The sequence below is a fragment of the Acomys minous genome (genome assembly GCF_964271855.1).
Source record: "Acomys minous genome assembly, chromosome: 13".
NCBI lineage: Eukaryota > Metazoa > Chordata > Mammalia > Rodentia > Muridae > Acomys > Acomys minous.
The window spans coordinates 27196953-27224912 of NC_140495.1; the positions used below are offsets into that span (position 1 = coordinate 27196953).

General features: G+C 44.1%; 1 protein-coding gene and 1 long non-coding RNA gene across 2 annotated transcripts in view; one reads left to right on the top strand and one right to left on the bottom strand.

Moving 5' to 3' along the window:
* Positions 1-13437, bottom strand: part of PCOLCE2 (procollagen C-endopeptidase enhancer 2) — a 47381-nt gene extending 33944 nt beyond the window's left edge. Inside the window, exons 1-2 of the mRNA XM_084751776.1 lie at positions 13113-13437; positions 12204-12312 (exon numbers count right to left, since the gene is read on the bottom strand). Coding sequence (XP_084607902.1) covers positions 12204-12312; positions 13113-13192 — 189 coding nt within the window. The 5' untranslated portion in view covers positions 13193-13437. The remainder of the gene's footprint in view (positions 1-12203; positions 12313-13112) is intronic.
* Positions 13438-21594: 8157 nt separating this feature from the next.
* On the top strand, positions 21595-23278 carry LOC311580557. The gene is made up of 3 exons (XR_014773509.1): positions 21595-21963; positions 22361-22468; positions 23024-23278. It is a non-coding gene; the product is annotated as an uncharacterized lncRNA (long non-coding RNA).
* Positions 23279-27960: the final 4682 nt, after the last annotated feature.

The following is a 27960-nucleotide window of genomic DNA, read 5'->3' on the forward strand; positions in this document are numbered from 1 at the left end:
CCACACAGCATCCAGGTGATCCTTTGAAATCACAAGTGCACCTCATTTGGAACACTCTAATCCCTACACTGCATAAAACCAGGAGTGGTGGTACACGCCTGCAATCCCAGCCCTGGCGAGGTAGAGGCAGAAGGATCATAACCTCAAAGTTATCCTTGGCTACTGAGGTTTGAGACCAGCCTAGGCTACAGGAGACCGTATCTTAAAAAGAAAAATAAAAAAAAGTCACTTTATGCCACACTCCTTTGCTTTAAATCATGGAGAGACATTGGATCGGCCAGTTTGATGTGTCGATTTGGGTAAGCAATAATGGCACTTGGTTATTAAAATACACACTTCAGCCAGGTGGTGGTGGCGCACGCCTTTAATCCCAGCACTTGGGAGGCAGAGGCAGGTGGATCACTGTGAGTGCGAGGCCAGCCTGGTCTACAAAGTTAGTCCAGGACAGCCAAGGCTACACAGAGAAACCCTGTCTTGAAAACAAACAAACAAAGCTAAAATACACACTTCAGAGGAGTCGGCCTCCATAGCCATCCACTTAAACCGTTGCTTTGAAATATGAGTATCTAATGTATAATACAAAATATGTATGTTAAATATAATATTTGTATATACAGCTGAATATTTTATTGTATGTATGTTGTACATTTTCATCATCCATCTATCAGCAGATGGACATCTAAGCTGTTTCATTCACTGTATAGAAGCTTTTTAATTTCACAAGGTCCCACTTGCCTTATGGCCGATGCTCCCAGGGTCCTGTCTCATGCTTATAAGTTGAAACTTCCCTTTCTTCTCCTCTATCAGGTGCAGGGTATCAGCTCAGGTCTTCTGTTGAAGTCTTTGACCCATTTGGAGTTGCGTTATGCGCAGGGTGAGAGGTAAGTGAGGTTCATCAGCCTACAGCTTGACCAGCACCATTGGGTGGAGACGCTGTCATTTCTCCAATGTTGTTTTTGTTGCTGTTGTTCATAGTTTAGAATCAGGGGGCTACAGGAGGGCCTCCGTTCTACTCCTTGATCAATGTATCTGTTTTTATTACTACAGCGTAACCTGAAATCAGGCATATGGTGATATCTCCAAAAGTGTTCTTACTGTTCAGGATTATTTTAAGTGTCCTGGATCTTTTGTGTTTTCATATGAATTTTAAGACTATTTTTTTTTCAAGTTCTGTGAAAAGTCACATTTGGATTTGGGTGGTGATTGCATCCAGTGTGTAGGCTGCTTTTGGTACAATGGTCATTTTCACAATATTAACTCTTCCAGTCCAGGAGTATGGGAGATCTTTCCACCGTCTGGCGCCTTCTTCAATTTCTTTCTTCAGAGTCCTAAAGATTTGACTGCGCGGGTCTTTCCCCTCCTTGGTTAGATTTACTCTAAGCCTCTTCTGAGGCTGTGGTGAATGGGATCGTTGCCCTGAGTGTTTTTTTTTTCTCTCTCTGTATGCTTATCAATGTTCTATATGGAGGCTTTGTTATACAGGAAGATACTGATTGTATATTGAAGAGGCATTGTTATGTGGGACTATATATGTATATATCTTGTGTAATACGTTTGTAACCTACAGTTTTACTAAACAGATTTACCAAATGTAGTCGTTTTCTGGTTGGAGCTTCTGGAGTCTGTTATGTATAGAATCACATCCCCTGCAGTAAGAATGTTCTGGCTTCATTCTTTCTTACTTGTATACCTTTTGCCTCCTCCTCCCCCTGTCGTACTGCTCTGGTTAAGACTGCAAGCACTGCACTGAACAGGATGAGGGAGAGTGGGCATCCCTGTCTTGTTGCTGATTCTAATAAAGGCTTTGAGTTTTTCTCTACTTAGAATGGTGTTGGCTGTGGGCTTGCTGAATGTTGCCTTTATTATGTTAAGCTATGCCTATGTATGCCTCGACTCTGTAGGACTTGTCAAAGACCCTTTTCTACATCTAATGAGATGATCATATGACTTCTGTCCCTGAGTTACACTTATTGATTTACATATGTGGAATCATCTCTGCAACTCCAGGATGAAACCGAATTGACCATGCTGGATGACCTTTTTATGCATTCTGGAATTTGGTTTACAAGCATTTTATTTTATTTTATTTTATTTTGTGTGCCTATGTTCATTAGGGAGATTGGCCTATATTCTTTTGGGGGTTTCTCTTTTCCTGGTTTTGGTATCAGGGTAATACTGGCTTCATAAAAAGAATTTAGACGTGTTCTTTCCTTTTCTATTTTATGGAATAATTTGAGGATTGTTGGTGCTTGTTCTTCTTTGATGATCTGCTATTATCCTGAGCAAAATTCATCTGGCCATGGGCTTGTTTTAGTTTAGAGATGTTTATTTTAATTACTGAGTTTATCTCAGTTACTAAACAGTCTATCTGTTAGGTTATTTACTTCACCTTGACTTAACTTTGATAGGTTGTTTGTATCTAGAAATTCATCTACTTCTTTTAGATCCATTATGTTGGTAAGACTTTCCGCTGAGGTGTTCATTGGCTTACTGAATTTTTCCTTTCCAGCATCATTTCAGTTTGGGTGTTTTTCATCAATCCCATCTCTTTGTTGAATTGTATTTTCATATCTTGGATTGACTTCCTCATTTAATTTATCTTTTTGTTGTGTTCACTTGGAGTATACTCCTGTCTTCTTTGAGTTATCTGAACTTACTCATCCATCATTCTTTTGAATTCTTTGTCTGGTAGTTCTTCTAGGTCATTTTTATTGGGTGCCATTATTATTGGATCCGTAACTTGTAGAGGGGACAGGTAGTACTGGTTTTTCATGCAGTTTCTATGCTAGGACTTGCACACATAGAGTAGTTTGTTGGTTGAGTCCTACTGATCCTTTTCTTTCTTTCTTTCTTTCTTTCTTTCTTTTTTTCTTTCTTTCTTTCTTTCTTTTTTTTTTTGCTGTTGTTCAAGTTGCTCTTTTACTTTCAGTCGAGAGCTTCCAATGAGAGGACTATGTTGTATTAGGGTTTAGCTCTCCATTTCCTCTGTGAGGCTAATGTAGGAAGTTCCAGAAAGAAAAAGAAACTACAAGGGCCATATCCTCAAGGGCTTTCGAGTTTGGCAGGGGACACAGATTAGTAAGCAGACAAAGAGAGTGTGACCAATCATGTCTGTAACAAAGGTTCCCCCTGGATGTTCTGAGAGAGTCACCTTAGCCCCCAGCAAGGCCTTCGGTTCACAGATGTCCTGGGGGTTTGCTGTGTGCTACTCTAAACCGACGGACGGATGTTACCACCACAAACTACTTATTTGCACTGGGAATGGTGGTGACTTTACAAGCTTCCTGAGGTCCATGAGTGGAAAGACGTCTGTGACAAACAAGTTTCAGTTCTGATGTCACTGCATCATCAACCCATTTCAATTAAGCTTGCAGTCCTCATTACACACCCTGTGTGTTGTCTTCGCAGAACTTGTCACCATCTGATCCCTTCCCATTTCTCTGCTTCCAGCATGACTAATGCAAGGAACTTCCCTGCTATATATCAGAAGAATATAACTGAGCCTGGCTCTCAGGAAATGTTCAGTAAACATTTCGGGGGGGGGGGGGAGGATCTTTAGTATTTACTATGCTTTAGACGTTGTTTAAACTTTTTAATTTTATGTGTATGGGTGTTTTTTTTTCTTTCTGCATGTATGTCTGTGCCTAGTGTTGGTGGAGACCAGAAGAGGGTATCAGATCCCCTTTGGGCTGGAGTTACGGCCAGTTGCGAGCCACCAGATAGGTGCTGGGAATCGAACCAAGATCCTATGGAGGAGCAACCAGTACTCTTAATTCCTGAGTGATCTCTCCAACCCCTAGACGCTGAACTTAACGCCATCCATGTGGTAATGTAACACCCAACACAGCCCTATGAGGGACTAATACAATTCACAAGTTCAGAGAAGTAGACCCAGGAACAAAGAGGTGAACCAAAAAAGACCAAGATCATACAGGTGGGACATACTATCTCGGGAATCCAGGGCTCATAACAGAATTCCTCAAAGCCTTGTGGCTTTAAACAGTGATACTGTCCTGTTGTGATTCTGTGGACTCGCCGGCCTCAGGTGGATGGATCTAGCTTGAATTCTCTCCTGCGTTGCTGGGAGCTGGCACAAGGCATGTCATCTTCTCAAGGCCTGGACATCTAGGACGACTTTTTCACTAACAGATCAGACAAGCTAACAACTGCTGGAGGCTGCTTGTACACTCCTCACAGAATGATGGTTCTTACAAAGCATTTTGTGTGTGTGTGTGTGTGTGCATGTGGTGTACGAGTGCATGGGAGTCTAGCCAACATTCAAGTGTCATGCTTGCAAGTCAAATACTTTACCTAATAAGCCATCTCCTCAGACCCCAGATGCACTTGGCAAATTTTTTTTTGGAGAAAGGGTCTTCTTATGTAGTCCAGGTTGACCCCAAATTCACTATATAGCCTAGGTTATCCTCAGCATCCTACTGCCCCAGCCTCCTAAGTACCGGGACTATAGGCTTCTGCCACCATCTCCTGGGCGCTAAAATGCACATTGTTAAAAACCAAGGTGGGACTGAGGAGGTGGCCAGTGACTCTTGGTTTGATGTCCAGCATAGAGAACAAAGAAAAGAAGAGAGGGAGGGAGGAAGGAAGGAAAAAGAAAGGGAGAGAAGGGAAAGGAAGGGAAGGATGGAGGAGAGAAGAGGAAAAGAAGGAAAAGGAGGGGAGAGAAGGAGAATAGGGGAGAAAGGAAGAGAAAACAAAGAACTTAGGCAAAAGCTAGGACTTCTTCCGGCCCAGGCCACTCCCACAAGTCACTTCAGCTTCGTTCTCTTTGTTCTACTGGGCCCCTCAATACTCACTATTGGGGGGTGCTGGGAAATCAGGAGGTCTGGCAGTTGGAGGCCATCTTTGGAGACTCCAAGCGCAGGGCCCTATTGATAACGTACCTCATCGGTCTGCCTCCAGAAACTGCACCAAAGACTCTGGATGCTGGTTTTAGCTGGTTTGTGTAACTAGGGGCCTGTTTGGAATTCCAGAGAAGGATAAAGTTTTCATCTCTAAAGTCAGAAACATGCTTGCAATGTTTTAATGTAGTGCTGGGGCAAGTGTCCTTCCTTGGAGCTCAGCCCCATCTCAGTTTCACTGACAGACCTTTCTCTGCTTCTGAATACCCCAGCTCCAAAGTCCCATGGAGCCTTCGGGTTGGTGCTGCGGTGGGAGTTGGCTGGGAAGGGAGGTTTAGAGGCACTTCTGTGCATGAAATCTTATGAAAGATCGTATTTTTAAATGAAGAAAGGACACAGTGAGTGATTTCCCATGGGAATTCGCCATGCCCCCAAGGGATACCATCCAGCTCGAAACCAGTTGGCTTGCAGGCAAGTTCTACACAAACACCACACTTTGATTCCTTATTACAGACCCGGAGAAGCAGTTTTAAAAGATCAACATGCCCTCTAGCGTGTGCCAAGTGGCCGTCCGACTTCAAGTCCTCTCTCACACTGGCCAGGGTGTCAGCCGCAGGAACTCCACCACATACCCAGCAAATGAGTAAACAGGGACTGAAACACTCGTCCATATGCCTTTCCAATGCTTACTCTTCTGGGCTCCCAGGAATGCCACCCAAACAACCCGCCATTTTGATCCGCGGTCACTGGGCGTCTCCCTGCAACCATTATTACAGTTATTATGGAGACAGTTCAGCACTGAATGGGCAGGCACATCGTGAACAATTTTGGTGAATTGATGAATTATGATTCCTTCAGAAGGGGTCAGTTTGTAGCCCAGAGATTCTAGCAGTGGAATTCTATCATCCGTCTCTGGGAGCACCTAACTGTGAAACTGCCACAGACTTCCATAGGCCTTTCTTCTCCTCAGTCTGGTCTGGTAACCGCCCCGTCCTTGATGAACTGCTCTGTCTCTCCCTTGACATTTTGGAAAACATTATTTGGTTACACACAGTGTTCAGGAGTGAACATCTGAGGAGGGATCCCAGGGTGTGGTGGTGAAAGAAAGGTGATACTTAGTGGTGGGACTTATGTTTTAGGATGCTTCAATTCTGACTCTACATTGCTCTAAATTTCCTGATTATTCAGGATGTTTATATTGGTTGTCTAAGACCTCTCATGAGCTAACAAATAATGTTTAAAAACAGACAAACAAACAAACAACATTTTCCCCCCACGTTCCTAGAGCAAGAAATTTAAAGACACTCGAAAGCATAATTGCACTGCTGAGGCGTAAATGCGTGAGGGCAATGGACGCGTTCACAGGCTGTTCTGTTCCTCAGGCTCAAGGAGCAGCAACCCATATGCATAGCATCTCTCTGTGTGACAAAAAGGACCCAGCAACCATCCAAAGAGCACAGCCAACTCCAGGGGTGAGAAAGTGCAACTGTGATGCCTCTAGCGCCGCACTCATCTCCAGCGAATAAGACCCAGCCAAGGAGCTCCTTCTCTTTCACTGATAGCTTTTTAGGAACTTGTGAAGTTGCCGTGGACCAATTCAAATCTGCCACTGGATTCACATCATAAATCGAACTGTGGCATAAAGCAAGGGATGTGAAAGTAAACCTGTCAGCCCTTTTAACAATACCTTTAAAAAGCCCTTCCTGGGTGTTTACTTTATTAAGCGCCTTCTCCATTGACAATGTTGTTATCAAAGAATCTCAGTGAAAAAAAGAAAAACATGAAGACTTTGTTTCCATGTTCTTTCTGTCTGTTCATTAGGCCTTATTTTTTTCATTAAGCCTTTCCCCCCCCCCCCATTTTTTTTTCATTAAGCCTTTTTAAAGGCATTGGACTGGAAACAGCCCTAAAAAAATACAGGCAGAATAAATAAGCATATTTATAAAACATCGGGTTTCCAATCAATAAAAACATACTTAACTTCCATGTGAAAGAGCAAAGAAAAACAAAATTAAAAGAGGCAACCGAAGCCCTCAAAAGCAAGCAGAAAACTAAACAAATTTAGAAAAAAGTGGACCGGTGCCCCAGTGTGAAAGTGTTATCTACCTGCTTATTTATTTAGGATTTATATTTGTCCTTCCCAAAAGGACCAAGGCAACGGGAAAGCTTTGTACTTCTAGTGTCTTAATTGAATCCTAGCCCAAGGAATTTATCTATTGTAAGATTCATAAACTTTCTGAACTACAAACTATCAGTTTAAAAAGCAAAACAGGTAACAGATGCGGCCCCTTTAGCTCAGCCACATGACCCTCAAGCTTGAAGCTGCAAACACGTTCTACTAACCTCGCTCTTCTGAACTTTCCTTTGGTGCAAATCATATTAACTTTAGCTTTGGGTAAAATTATTACCCAGGTAGCTAAATGACTATTATTTAATGTCTATAAGAGAAATGTATATATTCATTAAAAAACAAAAACAAAAAACCTTATGATTAGAGCTTAAGACTCCATATAATGTTAAATCCTATGTTGAATCAAAAGACAGGAAATACCTGGTTAAGGCCAAAAATTCCATTCCTCTATCTACCCTGCTGAGGCTATTCCCGACAATTAATGGTTATGGTAATTCTAGAACCCTTTCCTTACCCTTAGCTATAATTAACTGACTTAAATGCTGAGTTCCTGCCCAAATTAATTATTTGTTTTCTCAAATTATATATCTACCACTGGTCTTCCTAGAGCATCACTGTATACTTTAAACATACACAACCCATGTCCGTCACTGACAGTTTGCTTCTCATTAACCGTATGAAAGTTGTTGAGAAGACACGAACCCCAAGCTCATTTTAATTTATAAAGTCTTTACTTTTAATTTATAAATTGTTTAAGTAAAATGTAAATGCCATTTAAATCTGGAAGGTAGATTCAGCATGATGACTTTAACACACATAAGTCACAAGATTACCCTCCAGGCAATGATACAGAAACGCTTCTCCATGGCTCATAATTACTCATACATGAAAATAACCAAGGCGCATGTCAAACAGACCTGTCACTCCAACCCTTACACAGGCCTCTACAAAAATTTCAGTACATAAAGCTACTTGAGAGCGAGCATTCCTGTCATTTATTTATTCTCTTATCTCTTTCCCACTGATCTGAACTCTCTGAGGATGGACACTAAGCCTTGACCCTTTACCTGGAGGGTCAGCGCAATGGAGCATCTATACAAGGGATTCAGTGAACTGTGGTGAATGTTTTCATATAAGAGATAAGTATGTGCACAGCTAATTGTATTACTGAGTCTTTTAATGGTGTTTATAGACACGATGATATTAGGCAAGATACAAGTTTTACTTAGTTTATAATATAATATATATATTATACCATATACCAAATACTATATTGTGTTAGATTTTAGCTGGGTATGGTTGCTAACACCTGTAATCCCAGAGGTAGGATGATCACTGTCTATGTCTATATGGTTTGTAAATCATATAGACCAGGGATCAGCCTGGTCTATATGGTGATATGTATATATGTGTGTATATGCATACTATATATAGTATATGTATACATCCCATATATAGTGACACACATATATCAGATTATATACATCACATATGATATATACAATTTGGTGTAATACACACACATCCACACACACACACACACACACATATGTCACTATGTAGACTAGGCTGAGCCCCAATTGATAGCAATCCTTCTACCTCTAGGATTACAGGTGTTAGCAAGCAACCACACCCAGCTAAAATCTAACACAAGTTCTTCAGATAGCAGTTTCTCTCCCTGTGAAATGGGAAAACTAATGCTTGCCTCACCCAGCTCAGAGAATTAAATGCCAGTGAGATAAATGGTTCAAGATATGTGAAGGCATGCTGCTGAAAACTATACATATGGTCTTAACAGCACGAGTTACACAACACGTATATTAAATGTTAGCTGGGTAGAATAAAGCAAGCAGTCTAGGACGTGGCAGTGCGTGCAGTGGCTGGACAGCTGAGGGTCTCTCTGCAGAGTAACAGAAGTACACTGCTCAAGGCTCTGCTGGGGGTTCCCCAAGTCACATTCATGCTGAAATCAATATTTAAGACTTTAATAAGCGGCTGATTTCAATACTCTTCAAACACTTTTTTTTTTTTTTATAAACAAGGCAATTACAAATAATGCAAGTTTTGAGATTTGCTCAAATCACCTCTGACACCCTCCAGGCTCGCCTAGGAGATGCTGCAAAGGCTTTCCGGTCAGTGTTCTGGTGAACCACACTGTTCACCACACTGGCTTTCTTGTCAACGGGTTCACGACTGCCCCTCCACTTTCTCTGAGGGTCTCAGATGCCTCCCATAGTCCCTTGCACATTACCAAGTGTGGTGGTAGTGTGCCAAGGTTTGGGGTTTCATCTTTTGCTGCAGAGGCTTGGCACAGGGTCCACAAGCTTCAGTCACTCCGGGAGACTTCAGCCACACCCCAATCTTATTATTTCAAATCTCCTCGGAAGATCTATTTCCACTTTTCAAAGGACCTTAGTTGTTGAATCATACTCAACTCTTGACCCCTACCACAGACATGAGGACTATGGCATCCAATGCAGATGTCCCTGTGGTTAACTTCCTGTAGAAGTTAACTCTACAGGCAAGTTAAGAAACACCCATGTCTCTTCATGGATTACGTAATACTGAAGAGTTTCATAACTCTCAAATCCTCTGATTTAATGCCTAACCGTGCATTTTTTAGGAACGTGCTCAGCCAAATTAATTACTAAAACTTAGTCAAGTAAGGCCACCACAAGGCGATGGCCGGAGTGATAAAGCTTAGTCAACAGGATTACGTCATCAACGACGGAGGTCCAATATCAACTTCCCCATTGGCAGGGCAGATGTACAACTAAGCAGTCTGGAGCATTTCTATCCTAATGTCTTTACACAGGTGAAACTAAGCCCTAAAGTTCTCTAGAAGTGTCCAATACACACACACACACACACACACACATGCGTACACACACACACACACACACACACACACACACACACACACACACACAGAGCAGGTTATTGAGCACTTGAACAGTGGCTAGTATGAATAGGAAATGAAAGTTAATTAACTTAAATAGTCAGTAAAGGCAATGTGTTGAACAGTGCTGTCACCCAAGAAGTTGCTATAAAATTTAAAATACTAGACTAGAGGCTGGGACTGGGCCTCAGTTGTCCACCGGCTGCTCTCCAGGGAGCTCCCAGGCTTCCAGTGCCTGATTGAGGTTGCGGAGGTGTCAGGCTTCTTTGCCGACCCATTATGCTGACAGGCACTGATGGACCCCCCGCCCCAGCCCCCATGGTCTAATGTATCCCTTTTCAGCTTGTGTGCACGCGCGCGCGCACACACACACACACACATACATACACACACACACACACACACACACACACACACACACACACACACGAACAGAACCCTGTCTAACACAACTGGCTTTGGGACAGTCTCTCTAGATTGACTTGGGTAAAGTCCCAGAAGAGGACGTCCCCATCCAGGACAGGAGCCACAAAGGAGATAGGCTGGCACAGAGGCCTCTCAGCTGCTGCCACTAAACCTGATTGCGGGACATCTGCCTATGAAACACCTGAAGGCAGAAGGTGTCATATTTCCTCATCTTTGTTGTTACTACTTCATCTTTTCCTGGGTCCGTAACAGCATCCTAATCACACCCCCCACTTCTCCCCCTCCCTTTAAATCCAAGCCTCACTACCCAAGCTTTAAGGTTGGCCTTAGTTTCCTCTCTAGATCACGGTCTTTGTTCATTTTGTCCCAGCACACTGGCATACTTGAGTTGTTCTTAAGGCAATCAAACCTCTTGCCCACCCCACCCCTTAACACTCCATAGCCACCCCTATGCCTTTGTTTTGGCAGCTCACCTCCTCTGAGGCAAAGCCCTCCCTGGTCCAGAGACCCCTCCCCTGGACACACCCTTTCCCAGTTAAAATTCTGAGGCCGCAACACCGTGACTGCTAAATGCCCCCAATACACAGCTAAGCATGAGTTGTGACTGGCTAGGCTGCGATGCCTCTTAGATCATTTTGAACTTGCAACCGCTAAGTCACAATTAAACCACAACTATAATATAAAACCAAGTCACTTTACATTTGTTTCCCAGCCCTATTTTCACATTTATTACTATCAGTATTTCAAAGCGATTCCTAAAACTTATTCTCCCCCTAGCTCCGTGTGCTGTAGTAACATAATAAAATTTGTACCCATTCACATAATTTTATAAGAGGGCACAAAAAGCCAAATTTTATATTATGGAGGGGGTCCTTCTCCCAAATCTGCCTCTCTATCTACTTCTGTTGGGCCTCAACTTTTCCATCTATAAAGTAGGGAAAATACTGACCAGAATGGTTCTGCAGAGTCAGTGAGATGCCTGTTAATTACTTGGCACAGTTAAGTCCCTGGCTTGCAGTACTTAAAACATGATCTGGGGCTGTGTATGTGGCTCAGTGGCAGAGCACTTGTTCAACATGTATGAGGCCCTGGGTTCAATCCAGAGTAACACAAAATACAAACACATTAAAAAAAAAAAAAGTAACTGGTGGGTGATACGCCCTGATTCAATGAGCTTCTTTTGATTACCACGTAACCTCCCAGGAGCAGCAACAGCATGAGGATAGCAACAAAAATTACAGCGGCAGTGACTGGAAACATTACTCAGACCAGCTGACTCGCAATCCAGACTTTATTTACGTTTGTTGTGTCTATATCTGGTTTCCTGCCCTGACTCCAGCTAATACAGCCAGCACTGACCACCGTGGGCATTTTATTAAGCCCTCGTTATTAGCACCCTCCATTTTTAGACTGCCTTTCGAGGAGGTTCCTCAGCAGGGACAATAAATGGCAGTAATGCTGGCAACTTGTTCTTTTTCTTCTGAGTATGAAGTAGTCAAAACTACTTTGATCTTTTATTTCCCACGAGGGGATTTATGCAGGCATGAACAGCATCTGACTTTCAAGGGTGCTTACCACAGACCTCTGACCGAAAACAGCCATAATCACGAAGCCATAAAACTAAAATTAAGTCAGGCCCGAGCTTTCAGAAACATCTGCTTGAGCGCTTTCTCCTTCTACCATCATCTTGAGCCCTCTCTGATCGCTATTGCAGGACATCGCCAGATCTCTTTTAAAAAAACCTCCCAAATAGTTCAAGTAAATGCCACACTTCACGTTTTCAGGCATCTGCCACTAACCCAAATCCTGACATCAGAGGGAAATGGCATCAATGTGCGCTGTTTCCAGAACCCACGTCCAGAAGAACACCTTTAAAATAAATGCTTACTGTGATTTTCCAAGTACATTTGCTATTTGGAGGGTACATTCCGGGAAAACCTTCACTGCCAATAAATCCAGACTCTCCGGTAAGAATGCCGCCACATGTGAAAACAGGTCTGGGGAAAATAAGAGAGGAGAGAACACTTTCATTGAGACGCTGTCTAGCAACCAAATGTTAATTTCAAAAAGGCATATGTGCTGATATGAACAAGCCAATACTGTTTAACAAAATCTTGCACCAGGTAAAAAGATCTGAAAGCTTGCCAGCTCTTAGAATATTTAAATTATAGCCCGATAACCCAAACACCCAAATTCATTCATCACTAAGTTAAGACAGGTTATATATGTGTGTGTATATAGTAAAATACTACACTCAGAGAGTTATATAAAAGCTTAATGATTTAACTGGAGAGAGTGGGAGAGGTGTGAGGGCCACTTTGGGAGAGTTGTATGGTTTAATAGACTTGGTAAAGAAAAAGTTTGACTCCAGATTTGTAGACGGGCCTTGTTCCGCCCGCTCCCCGCGCCCCCCCCCACGCCCTTTGCAGAAAACTTGGGTTCCTCAGCGCGCCCCAGGAAAAGGAGAGACAAACGCGGCTGGAGGTGATGCGGGAGTTAGCCATCCTGTCTGTAGGTGCCTCTGCCCAGGCAGATGTTATGCAGGATTCACTTAAAAGAGCGGCTCCTGGGATCGCCTTAGATTGGCCGAAGCTGGGAAGAGCGGAGAAGAGGGCGCACACTAGAGCGCTAGTGTTCCCCGCGACAGCACACAAACCAGGGGGAGGAGAGGCAAGGGAGAGCGAGCCGCGCCACGTGGTGGCCCGGGGGGCGCAGGGCCACAGCTTGGGAAGGCAGGGCAGCCCCCGGTGGCTCCGTGCGGGGTCTCGGGCGTGGGGAAGGGCGGGGAGGGCGTTACCTCTCTGGGGTCTGCGTCTGGGCCAGCTGCGCGGCGGCCAGCAGCAGGCAGAGCGGGATGCAGGCGCTCGCGCCCCCCATGGCCGGCAGCTCACTGCGACATCCCGCCCGGCGCCCGCAGCCAGGTACCGAGTGCGCCGCGGCCGGCGGGAGGGCGGCTTTTGAAGGCGATCCGGGCGGACTCCACGCCTAATTTCCCCGGGGGACGCGCCCTGGCAGCAGCGGGCGGCGGCTGAATGTCCCGTTTGTTCTCTGGCGGGAGGGGCCGCGGCCTGTCCCCCGGGAGGCCGCGGGGGAAGGGAGCCCCGCCAGCGGTACCCAGGGCCAGCCTTAACTCTCCCGCGTGGGGGTAGGGGCTTGCCCCCAGCAGCTTTTAAGTAAAATGCATCGGGCCTGCTGGGGAACCTGGCTTCTCCTTTGTCTTCTTGGAACAGCAGCCCTAAGGGGCTTGTAAAGAGATCCTTCCATAGTGGACCTCCAGCCCTCATTCTTGCTTTAAATATACACGTGCTAGAGCCTGTGTTCACTGGAGTGTTAACAATGGCTAGAGAGATAGTTTTGTGGGCAGGTTTCAACATGCGTTTCCAAGCAAGCGATTTGTGAGTGCATTGTCATTAAATGCCAGATCGTCTCATCTCACCACCCACGTTAGGTTCTGAAAATGCTGTTTCTCTGCAAGCACGTCTATTATTTGAAGAGTTTTCCCAACGGCTGGAAAAGGAAACTTAATTTATGGGTTAAGATTTACACACTTTATTTCGCCTAGAACAGTTCCAGCCTCGCGGCATCGAGGCTTTATTTAACATCAGAAAAAATTCATACCTATGTGTGTGTGCGTGCGTGTGTGTGTGTGTGTGTGTGTGTGTGTGTGTGTGTGTGTGGCACGTTGCCAGAGAGTCATAAAAGACTAACAAGAGCAGGATGCACTTAACACTCATGGGAGATACAACCGAACTTTGAGGTTTCATCAGTGTTTTTGTTTTTAAATTTTGTTTACCCTTGTAAGGGAAAACAAAAAACAAAAAAAACAAGGCAGTGTTTATCAAGACTCCAACTGTGGGCCTGAAGGGATAGCGCAGAGGGCAATAGTACTTGATGCTCTTTCAGAGGACTCAACTTCCCGTTCAGCACCCACATCAGCCAGCTCATAATTACTTGTAACTTCAGCTCCCTGGGATTTAATACCTTCTTCTGGCCTCTGTGGGTTCACACACACACACACACACACACACACACACACACACACACACACACTCACACACACACTAAATATGTATTTTTAAGAGATTTAATTTCTAATGATGAATTTGTAATGGTGAGAACTTAACACTCTGGCAAGCAAATACCTATGGCTACAGGCAATAGTCTAAAAGTTGGAAAACCCAAGGACCTGCCTAGGAACCAGAATCCTCTTCAGAGTTTATATTGCCTTAGCACTTACAATAATTTTTAATTCATTTATCTATTTTATGTGTATGGGTGTTTTGCCTGCATATATATCTGTGCACTGTGTGTGTGTGCAGTGTCCACAGAGGCCAGAAAAGGGTGTTGGACGCCCTGGAACTGGAATTACAACTAATTGTGAGCCAAGATGTGGGTGCTGGAAATTGAACCCTGAACCTCTCTCTGGGAGAGTAGCTGGGACTCTGCGTTGCTGAACCATCTCTCTAGCCCCTCCCTAATCTTAATTTTTTTTTTAAGTTGGAAGAAAAAACCTCACCAGGAATTACAACTTTTAAAAAAAAATCCGCTAAATGTACCACACCCTGCATGACATTTTTGTAAAAGGAATTACAAAATCTGGCAGAGTACATTATATTCTGAAACTTACACCCTCAACTTAGCAAAAAATTCTTTATAAGAGCCAAAGGAAAGTAACTTGTTTATTTTATACACATTTCCAGAATGTGTATAAAACCAGAAAACTCAAGAGTTTGCAGATCATAGTTTATTACAAAGTCATAGTTTAGAGTTGTAAGTGAAAACATTGCTCAATTCCTTTTCTAGTAATGGTTTGGAATTTTCATGCCTAAACATCCTTTATTTGTAGGATTTTTAAAAATAAAATAAAATAAAATAAAGTATTAACCATGCATAAATAGAAAACTACCTGGGCATAAATATACAGCAGTATTTTCTTTCCTTAATTTATAGACCAGTGGCTGTGTTTGTATCCTCACTAAAAGGTAAAAAGTTCTAACATGGATCATTCTGCTGTTGTTGACTCTCATAAAAAAGGCATTGATCTTACTGTGTGATTTAAAAAGTTTATTAAGAACCACGTTATTTGCTCTTAAAAACACATATTTGGCCTGGAACTACACTTCTGACCAAAATTATAAACCTTAAATGTCCTGAAATGTTTAATGTGTTAAATTAGAGACAGACTCAAGGAGTCTCTGAAGGTGTGTGTACACTTCACACGTGTGAGATCAGTTTCTGGTGTTTTACAATGCAGAACTAGGATGAGCAGCTACAGGGCAGCAGGCAGGAGCGGAAGGGAGCTGTTGAGAGACAAGGGTCCTGTGGGTAGACAGAGGTGGCAGAGGGAGGTGCCAGGCATCTTCCTCATCCAAGTGTGTGTTACCTTTTCTGATGTTGCCTGGTTTGCCCATGGGAACAGGAACAAGAGCACCAATGACCCGACCGCTCGCAAACTTAGTGTGTGTTGTGCAGAGTGTTGGCATCAGGTGGGCATCATGTCAGCTGCTTGGTCTCTGATTGTTTCATCAACCTTGTAAACATCTAAAAATGCCCAGCAAATTCAACACTATCACTCATTGGTCAGCATTAGCCTTATGAAAGATCCAGAAACACACACACACACACACACACACACACACACACACACACACACACACACACGGACGCAAAAGGCATTGACATAAATGAAACAATGGGGAGCTTTATAGGATGACCAAACTTAGGCTGCTTAAGTGAACAACTGAAAGAAACCAAAGAAGGTTGCTGATGAAAAAAATCTCCAAAACAGGATGGCTGAGTCTCCCCTCCTCTTCTTTTGATTGGATCCAGGACCTCGACACATGCTCTATTTCTGAGGGACACTCCAAGCTCAAGAGAATGGATTTTTTTCAATACCAAAGTATTACTCGAAGCGTGTGAAACAAATGGACCCCTACAATGCTTTTCCAAAAGTGATGCTGTTTCCTTTATACCCCATGAACAAACACACACACACCTGCAGCAGTCAAGTTACGAAGAGAAAAAGGGTTAAAGTTTTACCTTTTTAAAGGTGTTAGTCAGTGTGTGACTGGCTGGATGTGTTGCTTCCAGCCTCTGGCACCCTATCCCAGGAGGAGGGGGCAGCCAAACTCTTCCCCTTGTAGAGCTGTGATGCTGCCACCCTTTAATACAGCTCCTCAGGTTGTGATGAGCCCCAACCATAAAGTTATTTTCATCGCTGCTTCATAACTGTAATTTTGTTACTTGTTATGAAATGTAATATGAATGTCTCTCATACGCAGGGTGGTCTTAGGCGATGTCTGGGAAAGGGTCATTCGACCCCCCCCCTCAGCACAGGCTGAGAACTGCTGCTGCAGAGGAAGGAAAAGTGGAAGAAACAAGAAAGGACCAGCATCCACACACCTGCTGAGAGAAGGATGTGCTCTCCGTTACTGGCCACAGGGTCCTGCCTCTTGACACCTTGGGGACCACTCCAGAGACAAACAGTGGCAGCGAGAGTCAAAAGTGAAAAGGAGGTTCGTTAGGTGCTCTCGTCAGGAAAGTTACGTCTTAAAAGTTACATTGGGGCAGGGAAGATCCCTTAAGTGGGTAAGGCAAGGAGCAGAGTTCAAATCCCCAGCACCCACATAAGCACAGAGTGGGGTGGATCTGGGGGCTCCCTGGCCACCCATTCTGGCTGAAATGGGGGAGCTCCAGGATTAGTGAGAGACTGAGTCTCAAAAAAACAAAGAAGCATGTTGTTGAGGAAGACATCCTGGTGTCAGTCTCTGGCCTTACATGGAAACACGTATCTATGCACATATGCAAACAGACTCTCCCTCCCCCCCTCCCCCCGACCAGAAGAGTTCAAATTGATTCAGTCCTTGTTTGTTAAGAGAATTAGCGGTAGTTTGAAATGTTTGTAGCCTGTTTTAAGAAAACAAGTGGGTTTTCCAACACAATTAATCCCAGGTTTGGTATGAATGACTCTTAATTTTCTTTTCCCTTCCTTTTAACTTAAGGCAAGGTTTAACCTTTAGCCTAGGCTGGCCTAGAATTTAGTGTGTACTCAAGCTGACTATAAGTTACAATAGTTCTCCTGCCTCAGCCTTCAGAATGCTGGACTGTCCTTATTGATGAGTGACATAGGAGGGCCCAGCCCACTGTGGGCAGCATCACCCTGGATGGGACTGTACAAGATGGTGTTTTGCATCAGCCTTTGCCAGGTTCCTGCCTTGACATCCTTCAAAAACCAACCGTTAGCTGGCAGTGTGAGCCATAAAGACCCTTTCCTCTTGTTCTTTTTTTTTTTTTTTAAGATTTGTTTGTTTGTTTGTTTGTTTAATATGAGAGCTTTATCTGCAGAAGAGGGCATCAGATCACATTACAGATGGTTGTGAGCCCCCATGTGGTTGCTGGGAACTGAACTCAGGACCTCTTGGAAAGCAGGCAGTGCTCTTAACCACTGAACCATCTCTCCAGGGCCCCCTTTCCTCTTCTAAATGGATTTTGATCCTGGTGTTTATGGCAGCAACAGGAAGCATGCTGGGATGGATGCCTGACTCCCGCTAGTTCTCTGGAAAAGTACGTGGAAACCAATCCAGCCAGGGCTTTGGATCTGACTGAGAAGGCCATGGAAGTTTCTGGACTCTCCCCTCTCACTGTCTCACGTAGTACATGGAGGAGCACAGGTGGGCTCTGTGCTCCAACTGTCCTGCGTTGCTCTCCAGATTTATAAACGTTATAATACGAGGAAGAAAAGAGGCCTGAAAAGCTGTCGGTGTAGATATTCTCTTTGTACAGGCTAAGTTAGTGATAATATAACGTCTACATAAAACGTTTAATTCTTTAGAGTTATGAAAGTGGGAATTCCTTGTGCTCTTTTGGGGGAAATACGGTAGTGGAGTTTAACACTAATACTACAGTGTTCAGAACGTCTTTCTTGGAGTCACCTTTTAATCTATCCATTTCGTGTTTTGGTTGCCTGCCTCGGTTCTGCTTCTGGCACTGTTGTGCGCAGATGCTGGGCCTGAAGGAACGAAGCTTAGCTGGGGGCAGGAGGTGGGGGGGGGGATGGGGGTTACTAGAATCTTGGTCCAGTGGTGATGGTGGGGCTCCTCCAAGACAGTTTTCGGTGGAAACAGCTCTTCTTTACTGGAGGGAATAAAGGTTATATAAACCTTGGGGCTCTCGGATAGGGGCTCTCGGAGTGAGTGTACGTCATTGGCTGGGGCTGAGGTGCTGGGAGTGCCTCATTTGCATGGAAAGGAATTCCAGGTGCTAGCTAGACATGTCCTTATAAGGAAACACGAAGTTTTAACCTGAAACCTGGTCACCGGACTACCTTAAGGGTGGTGGAGGTGGGGGTTGCAAGACTACTTGAACTAGCACCAAGGCATGCAGGCCCAGAACAGGGAGGGAACGATCCTTACTTCTGCAGGTCTCAAGATGAGATTTTGGGGGTTTGGACAAGTCTCAACCTCACTCTTGCTGCAGGCCGGGTTCCCCAGCTCCCACAGCTCACTTGTCCCACGTTTGGTGTCATTACTGTTACTGTGCTTCTGATGCTGGGGGGTTGGACCCAAAGCCTTGTGCCTGCTAGTCAAGAGTTCAACACTGAGCAGCAGCCGCCGCCGCCCCTGAATGCATCTTGAGAAACAAACATCAACATGCAGCATCTCTGTCAGCTTTGACGTCTGTACAACACTCCGTCAGTAGGTTCTCTGTGTTCTTGCAGGTTTACAGTTAAAAGTTCACTTAAGCTGGCCAGTGTGGTGCACACCTGTAATCCCAGTACCCAGAAGGCAGAGACAGATGGATCTCTATGAGTTCCAGGCCAGCCTGGTCTACAGAGTGAGCTCCAGGACAGCCAAAGCTACACACAGAAACCCTATCCCGGAAAAAAAAACAATCAAATAAAAGTTCACTTAAAACTTTTGTTATCAGCCAGGTGGAGCGGCACACATCCTTCATCTCAGCACTCGGCAGAGAGGCTAGCCTGGTCTACGTAGGGAGATCCAGGACAGCCAGGGCTACATACAGAGAGACTTTGTCTCAAATAAGTATATATTTGTAACTACATTAGGAAGAGATGTGAACTTTCCTTCTACCCTTCCATTACTTCTACCAAAAAATCCAGTTTTATGCGGGGACTGAATTGGGAATATCTCCTTGGTCACAGACAGCCAAGCAAGCCATTCACAATGCCATTTAGAGAATCAGAGAAAAAGACTCAAGGCTTATTACCCTTGGTTGTGATGATGGCCAGGATCTCACCTGGCAACAGGCCCTTCGAGAGGCCTACTGGCATCACTGCCACTAAAGCTAAGCACTAAAAACAGTTACTTGAACCGTACTGCCATCGCCACTACAGCGAGCCCATTGGGCACTTTTCTGCTCTGGGAAATTCCAGCTTGCAACACCCCTGTGACCCTCTACAGGATGAAAGCTGAGCGCAGGATCCAAGGACTCAGCCTAGGATTGTACTGTCCATGTCACCCACCTTGATCTCAGCTCCAAGGGAGGTGGAAACTCAGCACGTGGGGAGTGAGGGTGGAATCCTGCTCCCTTTAAAAACAAAACCAACGGGCAGGCGTGAGACTAATTAACATTCATGCTAGGGGACTACACAGCCCCGTGAGCCCTTCTCCTTACTGAGGAAAGCAGCCAGAGGGGGCTATTTTCTGTGTGAGTTTCTAAGGTGATGTGTTTTCGCCCAGTGTTTCAGCTGCATAGGCTGGGTCAGTCAAGGCAGCCGCTGGAAGCTAGGCAAGCTGAGGTCAAAGGTGTGAGCTGTGGCTGGCTGGTAGTGGACGCCCTCAATGATGGAGTACCACGGTCAGGCGCAGTACCGTGGTCATCTTCTCTAACTTCAGCTGAGCACTTCCTGTATAACAGGAAGTGTGCTGAGACCTGCACAATAAAGTTTCACCTCTCTCTCTCTCTCTCTGTCTCTCTCTCTCTCTCTGTCTCTGTCTCTCTCTCTCTCTCTCTCTCTCTCTCTCTCTCTCTCCCCCCCCCCACCTCCCCCCCACCTCCCCCCACCTCCGTTTGAGACAGAGTTTCTCTGTGTAGCCTTAGCCATCCTGGACTCACCTTGTAGACCAGGCTGGCCTCAAACTCACAGCTATCTGCCTGCCTCTGCCTCCCGAGTACCGAATTACAGGCATGCTCCATTGTGCCTGGATACTTCTTTCTTTATATATATATATTAAAAAATTACTTATTTTCTTTATTCTCCTTTTGTTGAAAATAGATTCTTTTTCCCGTCCTCTATTCCTTCCACTCCCCTCCAGATCCATTCCCTTTCTCTCATTAGAAAAAGAACCCGCTTCTAAGAGATAACAACCAAAGGTTACAAAATAAAATATAACAAGATAAACTTCCTTCTATTATCAAGTCTGTGAGGCAAGACTGTTTACCGTCATTTTAACAGGTGGCGACTCTGAGATTCAAAGCAGTTAACTGTTCACTCGCTTAAATGAAAACCTGGGATTTGAACCCAGGCTGACTGAAAAGTCAAGCTTTTAATCAGTACTATAAGGCAGCCCATCATGACCTCTATCAGGACACAAAATGCTCACAGCCCGCGGAAGACAGGGGCTGTAAACGGAGGCGGCAGAGGCTGTTTGCCTTCCCAGCATCCCTCCTGCAAGGAACCACCCCTCCTTGTGTTTGTGGTTCTGTGAACACTGAGTCCATTCACTCAGGCACCCAGGTAGGGAATGTGACCAAGGACTGAATGAGAGGCCTCACTCGAGGTTTTTAATTATCTATTTTTGTCTCCTCTTTCTTCCCCTGGACGTCCGTCGTGAGTAAGCAAACATTTCCAGGACCAAACCCAAGGACGGCGTTTCAGAACAACAAACCATAAGCCGCTTCCTTATGACGTTGGGGTTCCAAGAATTATAAAGACTACTGAAAACTCAGAGCTCTGCCATGAGAAGGTGGGGATGGAAGCTATAAGGATAATCAAAGTGCCAATCACATATCCGTGCTAGCCGGTTATGGCTGCCCATGCCTGTAATCTCAGGAGGCAGGAGCAGTCAGATCCTGAGTTCAAGGCCAGCTTGGGTTCCATCATACCAAGGCCTAGAAATAACGCTCAGTGGTATAATGCTTGCATATGCAAGGCCCTGGGTTTGAAAATAATAACAATATTTTTTTTAAAAATGCCAATTATGTGGAGCATGAGTGGCAATGGGAAGTATAGAAAACAATATCACCAAATCAACCCAAAATTCCCCAGAATTGTCTCGTTGTGTCTATTCATAGAGACAGACTTTTGTGTCTAGGAGAGATTTGTCACTGTAATGTCTGTCTTCTTATTGTACAGGTGCACTCACCATGTGGAAATAGCCTCATCATCCAGTAAATGGGCCCACTGAGTCACTGAGTACATTTTGTAGCTGACTAGCCCGGCTGTCTCACTGGGATCAATATTACTCATGTTTGACTCATAGCAAGCTAGCATTTATCTGTTAGCAAGGAAGACGGTAAAACAGGGCTACCCAAGGTAAGGACAAGGACAGCAAAGATGAGCCACCAAAGCTGACTGATGAGAAGCCAGGAATCTAGAACAAGACATACTCAGAGGAGCAGGAGCCATTATCCAGGATGCTGTCACCTCCCTCAGATGTCCCTCCTCGCTCACTGATTCTAGAAGGCAGGTGGGTGGGGGTGGGGTAGGGGTGGGGGTGGCGATGGAGGGGCAGAGTTTTGGGTAAATTCCTGAATTCTAACCACACCAGGGAACTTAAACAAACAAATCGGCTTTTCAGCTTTGTAAGTTCCATCGTGTGTGTGTGTGTGTGTGTGTGTGTGTGTGTGTGTGTATGGTGGGGGTGGGGGTGTCATATAAAATACCCTTCAATATAAAGGAAATACCTGCTCATTATATAAAATCTGGAAAACTTTTTTTTTTTTTTGATGAAAGAAAAAAAGATCACCCCCAAGACACCGGAGACACATTTACTCTTCTAAATTGCTATTTGAAGACCTTGAGTCTCATCAAGAGCACAGTAGATAATTTGGCCAATTCACCTGGCTGTTCATTTTCTATTCAAGGAAAAAATACCACTGAATGCCAGGAGTAGAGAAATTTTGGAGTCCACATCTGATCCTGGGTTGTTACGTCGTTGCAAGACTGCTTTAAAGCTATCATTTACAAAAAAGGTAGGATTACAAAAAAAGGTATCATCCAAATAAATGTTATATAAAAACAAAGGGAATGGAGCTGTGACCCTGAGCAATTAAGGGATACTTTATCATTCAAAGCTTGAAAGAAAAGTAGCTACAGCATTTAAAAGTATGTCTACTTACATATAATTGCATATAAAATTATGCTTATGAATGTTGTCACAAATCAATAATATCAATAAAACAGGCTTAAAGTTTACACCAACTTCCTGCCTCTGAGAATTCTGAAAATATTTCATAGTGCTGTAAATGCTGGTGAAATAATTCCAACCCAAACTTCCTTCTTACTAAGGAAGGAGAACCCTGAATACACATTTTTTGCTAAGATGACTGCAGAGAAAGAAACATGTAAGAAAGCATCTTCCTCAATATATGAACATATTATGCAATGTCAACATATTGGCCATTAGCATAAGTTTGTCATGGTATTAAATGGTTGTTAACTTTAAGATCCTGTGCTATCCTGGACTGTTTGACTAAACTCAATAGGAACATATTTCTTACTTGACTCCTTTTTTTCTTTTCCCTCAGAGATATTAGGATTGATGCTTCTTAACTGGGAGATGTTGGCCAGACACACAACAGCAGTCTCCTGGCCCACTGTATTGGGCTAGCCATACAAATGGGCAGTGCCCACAGCAGGCCAACCACCCTCGAGCTGGCAGCTGGCTGGTCTCTTGGTTGGCAATGTTTCAGTTGTAGTGTCTAGAAGCCTTGTTGTTGTTATTGCTGGCTCATTTCCCTTTTAGTTTTTAGGTCTTATGTGAAGGAATTGCATATTTTGAGAAAAAAATAGTAGGCGTATAAATGTATGTTTTGTGTATTATTTCCTGAATGTTGTCATTTGTGCATAGGTAGATATAGATGGAGGGACGAATGTGTCTGGTCACATGTGTGTCTCACCCGCAATGCTGGAAAGACATACTTTGGAATACTCTTTTCTAAATTCCAAACTGAGGGTACACATTGACCTCCATGTTTTCTATTCTAATTATGTTATGCTAACACACAATTGAATGTTCAGCCTGGGCTAATCCCAATCTTCTTTCTTCATTCCTTCTCTCCTTCCCTCAGTCCCTCAGTCTCTTTTCTCTCCCTCCCTCCCTCCCTCCCTCCCTCCTTCCCTTCCTTCTCCATGCCAAGGGCTACAGCAGGCCCTGGAGACAGAGGTAGAACAGACCTGGTACCCATACTCCTGGCTGAGAATGCCTGGAAAGTCTGTGTTTTAGGAGCTGAGGAGGAGGTTCAGTCGGTGGTAACTGAGTATTGGCCTCTGGAGCCTGAGTTCAGTCCCCAGCGCCCATGTAAAAAGGCAGCACAGCGGCTCACAGGGGAAGGATCCTGAACTCAATGGCTCACCAGTCTAGCCTAATTGATACACTCCAGGAGAACAAGACTCCCAGTCTCAAAAGGGAGATGAACGGCACTCCTGAGGAGGAAATCTGAGGTTGTCCTTTGGCCTCCCATCACCACCACCTCCTACTTTTAAATGAGGGTTTTATTTTTATTTTTTATTTTTCAAATAATGTCATTCATTTCGTAACATGTGGGTTTCGTCCTCTGAGAGGCAAACACCGAGGCAGAATTAGACCGGCCAGATAGATGTCTTGGGAGAGCCTAAGACTAGAGCCATGTGACCTCAGACAGGGGCCTGGCCACAGCAGTGAAGACGGCTCGGTGAGGGGGAAGCTATGAAGGGTGTGGCCGATCATGGGTGGAAAGTAGCCTTGACATGCCTGAAACAGTGGATCGCAGTGTGCTGTGAGCCGGGCTGCCAGCCAATGACAGTCCTCACAGCGGTTTCCTCCTGGAAAAGAGAACTGTGCGGTGTGCTAGCTGGATTCTAGGGTTTTATCTGAACAGGCAGCTTTGTTTTGCCTGCCTTGCAGTAGGTGATGGGTAGAATAGGAGGGGGGGGGGGGAAGGGGCGGGGGCGGGCGGTACTCCTGCTGCCCTGGAGAGACTGTGGGTATCAGAAGTCAGTGTCCTAGCTCTCCCTCCCGCCAGTGCTCATCAGTACATGCTGTCTCACTAAGGAGATCTCAGCATTGAAAGTGTAAGTGGGCTAACATGGAGGGCTGTTGTTGGGTGGGCTTAGCTCAGGATGTCTAGGGATCCATCTCCCTGTCGACTTTTGTCCTATAGCCATCACCTACCAGCAATCAAGTTTTGAACTAAACACACAGAGGACGCATCATTTGTCTCTCCCAGCTCCTCAAATTGGGTCCTTCTTGAGTCTCAAATTTAGGGACAACCATGGGTTCCTTTCTTTTTCTTTTCTTTTCTTTTCTTTTCTTTTTTTTTTTTTTTTTTTTTTTTTTTTTTTTTTTTTTTTTTTTTTATGCAGTGGTTTTTCCTCCTGGCTCCAAGCTCCTAGAATAATGATTCATGAGACTTAAAATATAATTACAAATACCTACACCATATAGCAAGCTCTTCTCTGACTAGCTCATAACTTAAATTTGTACTAATCTACATTCTGCCACATGGGTGGTTACCTCTGCTCAGGTACCATGAGTCTGTCCTCATCACATCTTGTTGGACGAAGCTCCCACCTGGCTCTATCCCAGAATCCTTTTTGCCTGACAGATGTCCCTCATTCTATTTCCTGCCTCAGCTACAGGCCATTAGCTTTATATTGACAGGTGATGCTTCCATACGGACAGCCTAAAATATTCCTTCTATGTTTCTTATTTTTTAAAAACACCCAAATCTTCCCTATGGTCTCACAAAAATAAGAGTTGTAGTAGATGAAAATAGAGACTAAACACTTTAATATGTGTAGTGACAGTACCATAGACTTGATGGTTTACGAACAGCACACAGTGGTTTCTCATAGCTCTACTGAGACTCTCACAGAGTCCGGGGGTAGCAAGTGTTTCTCATGGGTGGTGCTTTTCCATGGTGTCTTTGCCTGGCAGAGGGAGCAAAGCAACTGTCCTGATCTTGTGAGATCAGGCACTTACCCGAGTCCTGAGTTCCATTCCTATCACCCTGCTACCCTCAACAGGACCTGTGTTCTAAGCCCAGCACCTGCAGAGGTTGGGATTTTCACTTCAAAATTTTGAGGGGCATGCAAACACTGAGACCATAGTACCATACAAGAAAATGAACGTAAAAACTACAAGGCCTTGTGAACAGTCCCAGAATGATTACAACCCACCCACACGTGACTGAACCCAACCCCAGGTTACCCTCTACTCAAAGAATTCTAGCAAATCTGAAGACAACTTGAATATCTCCATCAGCAGCATAGTAGACAAATAACCCTACCTTCAACACTATCCCTGCCAAGAGAATTTGAAAATTAAGGAAAAAAAAAAAAGAAGAAGAAGAAGAACTATTTAAAGCAAAGACCAACCAACCAACAAAACAAACCACTGAGAATCCAAGTAGTGCTTGAAGGTCTGGTAGTTGGTGGACAATGAAGACAATAGACACTTCTAGAACTTCTAGACCCAGTGAGATGCTCGTAAGGTAGAGCAAGACAAGAAAGCTGGGGCAGCCTGGCCTTTGCAAACATGGGCACGGAGAGGAGAGAAATCAGTGACAGAAAAAGATGAGAGAAGGAGTGTGCCCTAACCTATGGGAGCCATTAGAGATGTCAGGTGTTCACTGGCTCCCTCCACGAGGCAAGCTAAGCTTCACTCCTGTCAGAACAGAGTGGAAACCTTCTGGGGCACTGCTTATGGTCATGATGGGCAGAAGCGGATCCCTTTGAAGTACCTGGATGATTGATGCTAGCCACCTGGAGCCGCGTGATGCTGAACTGCCTCAGAGTTCTGGCCACAATAGATGTGGTGTTGCCTCAGAGGCTGACTGACAACTCTTTTTTTTTTGAAAGAACAGCCCCCAGACTTGTGGAACTCTGCTGGTTAAGGTAAAAATCTGGCTTCTCCACGCTTGGTCTACGAAGAACAGAACTCCCATTTCTCAGCAGGGCCCTCACTCCACCTGATCTGGTAACTGCAGGTCTTGTGAGGAGAGTCACACAGTCCTAAAAGGAAATATAGGCCCAATCTTTCCTGATAACAAGCACAAGAAATTCCCATGGTGCCATCCACACACACACATAGGATAATTAAGTACTGTTTTCCTTCCTATGATAAGAGCCTCCTGTTACTGTAAGGCACTGTATGGAGATAACCATTGTACAGGCTGTGACCGCACATTCAGCAATAGGCAGCTCTGAGGGGGGAAAAAAACCAACTGAAGAAAAATTACACTCGTTTAGAAACTAGCCTATAAATATTACCATTGGGTGTATATATGTGGAGAGAGAGAAAAGCTGTTGTATGTACCGTCCAATAAAATATTGTCCTTTTTAAAATTTACATGGTTCTACTTCATGCTTTACTGTACAGTGTCAATAATTAAAACCTTGACTCGTAGCTTCAATATTAGGGTTGACTTTTTATAAGATGTGTTTACAATAAGCTGAAGAAGTGTAGTGCCCTTTTGTAGAAATAATAAGATTTTTAAGATATTAAACTCTTCCAAAGAACTGATCTTTTGCTGTTTTTTCCCCATTTCTTACTTTGCTTATATAGAATCTTCACATTAAAGAATGCTCTTCTAAGCTGGGCATGGTGGTGCATGCCTTTATTCCCAACACTTGAGAGGCAGAGGCAAGTGGATCACTGTGAGTTCGAGGCCAACCTGGTCTACAGAATGAGTTCCAGGACAGCCAAGGCTACACAGAGAAACCCTTTCTCAAAAAACAAAACAAACAAAAACAAACTACAGCAACAACAACAGAAGAATGCTCTTCTAAGGAAATGCACATGCCTGCAGTGATTTTCTCCTCTCTGATATTTATGGTTTTAAAAACATTTCGTTGCACGTTCTCATTTCTCAGGTTTGTTTTGATTTATTTATTTCAACAGCCTGGAAATAACTAATTATCTGGGGAGCAAATATTGGTTTTATTAACCAATTTTATTCTCCTCATTGGTATGTTTTATTAACCTCAAATGCATTCCCCCCCCTTTTCTTTCTAAAAAAAAAAAATCCTAATTGTTATTTTGGCCTCTTCTTCACCAAATTGCTTTAAAACACTTAATTGTACATCTTGAATTCACTATATGAAAAACTTTGATTTTCTGTGTCATCATAAAATTATACCTTAAATAGAATTAGCTCCTTGACTGAGAGTGTGATGTAAGCGCTTGGGCTCTCGGGTGTTGGTAGCATTGTGCTGCTTGAATGCTAGCGCAGTTTGCTTGTTCCTTGGGCCAGCGTCATAGCGTCATAGCGTCATAACGTGCTCAGAGCCTCCCTTGTCCAGGAAGAGCTTTTGGTCTTGCTGGAGAGTTCTAGGTTGGCGTTGGGGAGAACAGAACTGTGTAGTCTCGAGTCTTCAGACCAGAAAGACTTCCTCAGCTATTTAGATTATGCCCCTTTATTAAGAAATCCTCACACTATACTCTATGTATTATAAACATGTGGCATTTTGTATTTTTGATATC